Source organism: Callithrix jacchus, chromosome 6 (genome assembly GCF_049354715.1).
Source record: "Callithrix jacchus isolate 240 chromosome 6, calJac240_pri, whole genome shotgun sequence".
NCBI lineage: Eukaryota > Metazoa > Chordata > Mammalia > Primates > Cebidae > Callithrix > Callithrix jacchus.
Window position 1 is genome coordinate 104,756,228 of NC_133507.1, and position 6,000 is coordinate 104,762,227.

At 42.3% G+C, this 6,000-nt stretch overlaps 1 protein-coding gene across 11 annotated transcripts in view; it reads left to right on the forward strand.

Moving 5' to 3' along the window:
- EPB41L5 (erythrocyte membrane protein band 4.1 like 5) overlaps positions 1-5,753 on the forward strand; it is a 149,514-nt gene extending 143,761 nt beyond the window's left edge. For all 11 annotated transcript variants that reach the window (XM_078327974.1, XM_078327976.1, XM_035305094.3 and 8 more), the window contains one exon: positions 1,637-5,753. In XM_078327974.1, the coding sequence (XP_078184100.1) occupies positions 1,637-1,703 (67 nt within the window). In that variant the 3' untranslated portion in view covers positions 1,704-5,753. The remainder of the gene's footprint in view (positions 1-1,636) is intronic.
- Positions 5,754-6,000: the final 247 nt, after the last annotated feature.

The window sequence follows — 6,000 nt, forward strand, 5'->3', positions numbered from 1 at the left end:
TTGACATTTTAAATTATGTCCTTTTTATTATGTACTTTGATACCGTTTTACATTTAAAAAAATTGTTTTAGAGTCAGTATCTGTCTCCATCACCTGGGCTGGAGTGCAGTGTCGTGATCATAGCTCACTGCAACCTCCAACTCCTGGGCTCAAACAACCTTCCTGCATCAGCTTCCTGAGTAGCTGGGACCACAGGCACATGCCACCTCACTTGGCACACATATATATACTTGGCACATATATATATGGAGAGAGAGAGAGAGAGAGAAACAGAAACAGGGTCTTACTCCCTCGCCCAGGCTGGAGTGCAGTGGTGTGATGTCTGCTCACTGCCACCTCCGCCTCCCGGGTTCAAGTGATTCTCCTGCCTCAGCCTCCTGAGTAGCTGGGACTACAGGCACATACCACCTCACCTGGTGCGCATATATATGTATGTATGTATTTATTTATTTATTTTGAGATGGGGGTCTCACTATTTATTCAGAGATGGGGTCTCACTCTATGGTCCAGGCTGGAGGGCAGTGGCATGATCTCAGCTCACTGCAACCTCCACTTCTGGGTTCAAATGATTCTCTTGCCTTGGCCTCCCAAAGTGCTGGGGGATTATAGGTGTGAGCCACTGCACCCGGCCCCAATATTTTTATTTTTTGTAAATACGTAGTCTCACTTGTTGCCCAGACTGGTCCCGAACTCCTGGTCTCAGTCAATTCTCCCGTCTCTGTAAGTGCTGGGATTACAGACATGAGCCACCCTTGCCCAGCCTGTTTTAAGTTTATATGAAACAAAATTAGATGTCATTATGTCCTTGCATCTAAACTCACACAGTTCACTGATCATGGAAACTCATGAGCCCTCATGCAGAGCTTTTTATTTTTCACAGAGCTCTAACAAAATAGGTTAACTGGTGTAGGGAACACAAACAGCCATCTAGGAATATGTGAAGAAAAACAGGGCTGGGCACAGTGGCTCACGCGTGTAATCCCAGCACTTTGGGAGGCTGAGGAGGGCAGATAGCTTGAGTCCAGGAATTCGAGACCAGCCTGGGCAATATGGTGAAACCCCGTCTCTACAAAAAAATATAAAAATTAGCTGAGTGTAGTGGTACAGGCCTGTAGTCTCAGCTACTTTTGGGAGGTTGAGGTGGAAGGATCGTTTGAGCATGGGCTGTCAAGGCTGAAGTGAGCTGTGATCATGCTGTTGTACTCCAGCCTGGGTGACAGAGCAAACCCTGTCTCACAAAAAAAAACAGAAAGGGAGAAAAAGCACAAGAGAACAACCTGCTGCCCTTGGTTTCTCCTGAGGGGGTTGCCCTTCTGCTTACCACAGTACTGCTCTTGACACTTACTCTAACCCTGACTCATTAAGAAATGGTTGAATGTGTGTTTGGCATATTTGTTAAAGAAGAAGGGGAAATCGTGCTATCTTTATATTATTTCAAAATGAAATAAGCAGTGCTTATCCAGAAATTTCCCTTTTATGGAACACCTCATTGCCAGGTTAGGTGTTACTACATATTGATTTGGGTCTGTAATCTGCTCTCCCCTCAAAATGCTCTATGTGGCACTAATAGAGACATGAATGTCTTCTCCCAAACCCCAGGGATTCCATTGAATAACCCATTCTCTCTTCCTTTCAGCTCTGCTCCCACTCTAGCAGAAGAAGCTGTCCTGAAGCAGAAGTGTTTACTGACCACTGAGCTCTAAGGGCCTATAGCTGGAATACCCAGTTCTCTCCAGCATTCCGTCCTGGGATCCATTTCGGCTAGAATGTATTGGATTCAGGAGCTTGTCTATTACTTGTAGGTAAAGAAAGGCTCTATGTAGATTTGACTTCGACTCCGTAAAAAAAGACAGCTGTATTTTCCGTCCAACTGGAAGGGTTTAATTACACTGGATAGCTGCCCAAATGAGGGTGTTTGGTCTTTAACTTTCTGTACTTTTATAAAAGTTACAAATTCCCGAAACAAGGGAATTTCTTTTTCTGGGGTTTCCTTCAAACTCTTGGCTCCACCTGGCGGTTCTAATTGTTCATAACAACTTTATAACAAGGCTGCCTCTGGTAGTCAACAGCCTTTTGAAAGCTATTTCCATCTAGTATCAGGGTGAGGATCTTTGATCTGACTGCCTGTTAGAGAAATTGCGCTTTTCCCTGACATAGCTAGAAATCAAGAATTTAGGAAATTAATGTGGACACTATAAAGGCAGACTTAGGGCCAACTTTTTTTTTTTTTTTAAATAACACTAAAGAGAAGTTTAGAACATAGAGAGTTTTTAAATGTCTTCCATTGTTTTGATTTCTTATTGTACTGGCTATCTTAGTATTTCAAGTTTACATCAAGAGAAACCCTGAGAAGAACTGCAGAGAAATAAAATAAAATCTTGTTGTATTTTTTCAACCTGCCTTTCCACAGGAAGCACTCATATGCACCACACATGTATTCTGTCACTTTCCAGCCTGGAATCGGGGAGGTTACTGTTGAAGAGACCCTGGGGAGTTTACCCCAGGCATCTACCCTCCTCCCTGAGCCAGGTAGGGAATACAGACCCCTGTAGGCTCAGGTAATGAAGGCACAGTGCAGCAGTACTCCACATTAATACCTATTTGGACATAGATTTCATTTCCTTTCAGTATAAGCTGAACAAATATAGAGCTTTCAAACTGGAAAAAAAATTAAACAAAACAAACACACCAGGGCCCAAAATATGGAATAGGAACATGGGTGATGGGGTGTTGTTTCTTAAATATTTACCATGTATGAAACTCTACACAGCATACTAAAAGAGCTTGCATTGCACAAGGAATTCTGTTAGTTTAAAAGAGAGCTCTAGAATTTCCCCATCCCTTTTGGCCTGTACAAAGAAATTCTGGATGTTAAAATAATGTATGCTCATCAGAAAAATAAAGAAAAGTATAGCAATGCCCATCTATAATTCTAATACCCAGAAATAACACTCTTTAGCTTTATAATTTTTGAATGAACAGGTAAACCTCAGTTGCCATGGGGAATAAGGATGATGTGGAAACCATATTGGTAAAGTCGTTGTTAATCCCTGGTGATGGAGAACTGATGTTAAGCTGAACCTCCTGGAATTTGCTTTCTAGTTTCTGTCCTGCAATATGTAAATAATTCAGCACAAATTTGTACTGCTTAGCATGAAAGAACATCCAGTCTTATGATCTTTAAAAGTTAATGGTGGGCTCCTTGTAACATAATCATGTGCCCAGGCAAACACACACTAGTGTCTGACTGGAAAGCTCAGGAATTTTCATCTTGCCCTGTTTCCCTGTAGTGATTGGAACCCACTTTTGCACAAAACATTTTTGCAGAAGGAAAGTCAGCACTTCTTGCTGGCCACCTCCCCTTAGCCATTATGCTAAGCATCTTAAGTTTCATTAGTGGGGCTCTTTGCCAGTTCTCAATTATAGGACATATTTTCTCAAAGCTGTAAGGGACACCTAGAGCCTAGGGCTTGACTCAGGACATGATGGAATGGGCATCAAGTCTTCAGGGTCTTGACAACTTAGATTTCCTGCAGGGTCATGGTTGTGCTGCTAACCGCACAACATCCTTATTTTAAACTTCCTAAAATTTAGGAATTAGGTAGTTGGACATATTCTGTGGGTATCTTTGCATACCCATATTCTTGACAGTTAGAATATTGGTAGGGACTTTGTTAAAATTCACTTGAATCTCAAGCCAAGAGGAAATTTTGTCTCATTCCCTGACATAAAGTGGTAAACACAGAAGTTAATACTTGAATGCTGAATTGGCTCTGACAGATTAGATGCCTGTCAGGTATTGGTTTCCTGTCATAGCTGCTGCTGCTGTCATGCCCAGAGCTGCTTAACAGCACTTCCTGTTCTGCTCCCCTGAGAACAGTGTGGTGGGGAGAGGCAGGGCTTAGGAGGTCTGTGAATGTGGCAGGTAGGGAAGGGGAGATAGCTGTCTCTTGAGAAGAGAGAAGCACGTGTGAACCCATCAAGGATGCTGGTAAAGAAAGAGGTAGGAGATGATAGTGGGTGAGAAGCAGGCTGGTGACATTGGGCTGAGGTCAGAGGAGGGGCAGCCGGGAGCACTCCTGAGAGTTTGCTGTGTGCACTGCTTAGAGCACAGTTGTGGTAGGGGGAGCAGATAGTGCTGCCTCCCTGGGGGCACAGGAGACGAACCTCAACTCAGCCCATTTCCTAGCCCTGGTGGGGGAAGCATGAGTTGACAGGGTGGTTTAAAATAATATGTGAAGGCTTCAGTTGTCTGCACTAGACTTTGCCTGAGATCCTGTAAGTTAATCAGTGAGACCTAATTTGTGACATGTCAATAGCATCACCTTTGGACATACAGGAGGTCATAATCATTTCATGTCCTGCTCTTCAGGAGACACTGCTGAACAGAGGAATGATTCGATTCCCTGTGTGCTTATTTCCTTAACACTTACACATCGTTTTAAGAAAAAAACGTTTAAAACTATTTCTTACAGTCTCCTAACATTTGTCTCTAGCCTTTGCCTTTGTACAGTCACAGATATCCTACGGACATTTAAAGATGAAAGCTCTGTGTCGTTCTTGGGTTCTTGGATAGGGACTACTTGTTCTCTTATGCTTCTCACTTGTGGCTAAAACTTGTACCTCTTCTCTTAGCTAAGCCTCAAAATGAAAGTTCTGTTACTCCTTCAGAAGTCTTACTAGTGGAATTATTTGTCAGTCACAGAGAGGAAAATCTTTGCTCTTTTTCCAAGTAAGAGTCTCGAGAAGCAGAGTTTTTGTCTTGTCATTGAAAGGAGTCAGCAGTCTTATTCTGTAAAGGACCACAGATGATAAATACTATACCACTCAGCTCTGCTGGCACAGCACAACAGCAGCTCCAGCATAGCTTGTTTCTGCAGAGTTTCCTTTACAAAGCCGCTGCCGAACCCTGATGTGAAGCTTTGTAGAGCAGTAGAGTGGCTGCGTGAAGTGGGAGGCAGGCAGGTATTCAGATAGGTTCTGAGCGTTACCTGTCACTTGAAGGCAGCCAGCGCTTCTGGACGTTGCATTCTCATTCACACGTGTGGCAGCTGAACAAGGTGCTGTTGTGGGTGTCTCAGCTCTGAGAGTCTTTGTGAGTTTCCACCAATTTTTAATTAAGCATGCCCATGGTCATGTAGTTGCTTGGAAATCTGAGGTCATCAGCGACTGAAAAATATATATTTCTCTATTATTTGTCTTTTTTATCCTCTCAAAAATTTAAACACTAGTTCTTAAGTGATCAGAAGACAGTTGGAAACTTTTCCTGCATATTAGCCATCAGGATGAGGAAACTTGTTCGAATTATAGAAATTTGCCCTGAGCTGAACTTGGCTATGTTAACACATTGGTAGTGCTATGATTCCTTCCCAGTTCTAAAAGATAGGATCTGTAAGTCCCTGTGTCACCACGTTGCTTGAGATGATCTTTCAATCACTTGTCAGGATTTATCCTCTTCAGAGAGAGTTTTTTTTTTTTTTATAGCACAGATCTCTTTGCCCTTTGTATCTCCTTATCTGGATATGATAGGTGGTTATGAAGACCTCACTAACTATTTTGTGTTTACCTTTTATACGTGTAAAACTTTGCAGTAGCATTGAAAGTGTAATTTATTTTTCTATCAAGTGCACTATTCACTAATGTGTTCCAGTTTTATATGACTTGTATTAGAAACACTGCACTGAGCTGTTTGTACACCGAAATGAGAAGTCTAGATGTAACACTTCATTCAAATAAAATGTGTGAGACATGCATGTTTTTATCAGCTGTTTCCGTTTCTTGAAACTGTGATTCCTACATGCTTATCTCAACAGAATTGTTAGACTACAGCCACTGTTAGTACGAACCTGAGGGAGTGTGTAGAAGCAGCAGCACCGTTTTTAGAGTTTATTTCAGTGTTAATTTGGGAGTAGGGGCATTTTCAAAGGTTAAAAACTTCATTGGTCTTCCCCAGCATATCCTGGAAGATACAGTGGTCATTCCAAGGAGCAGCACAGTGCA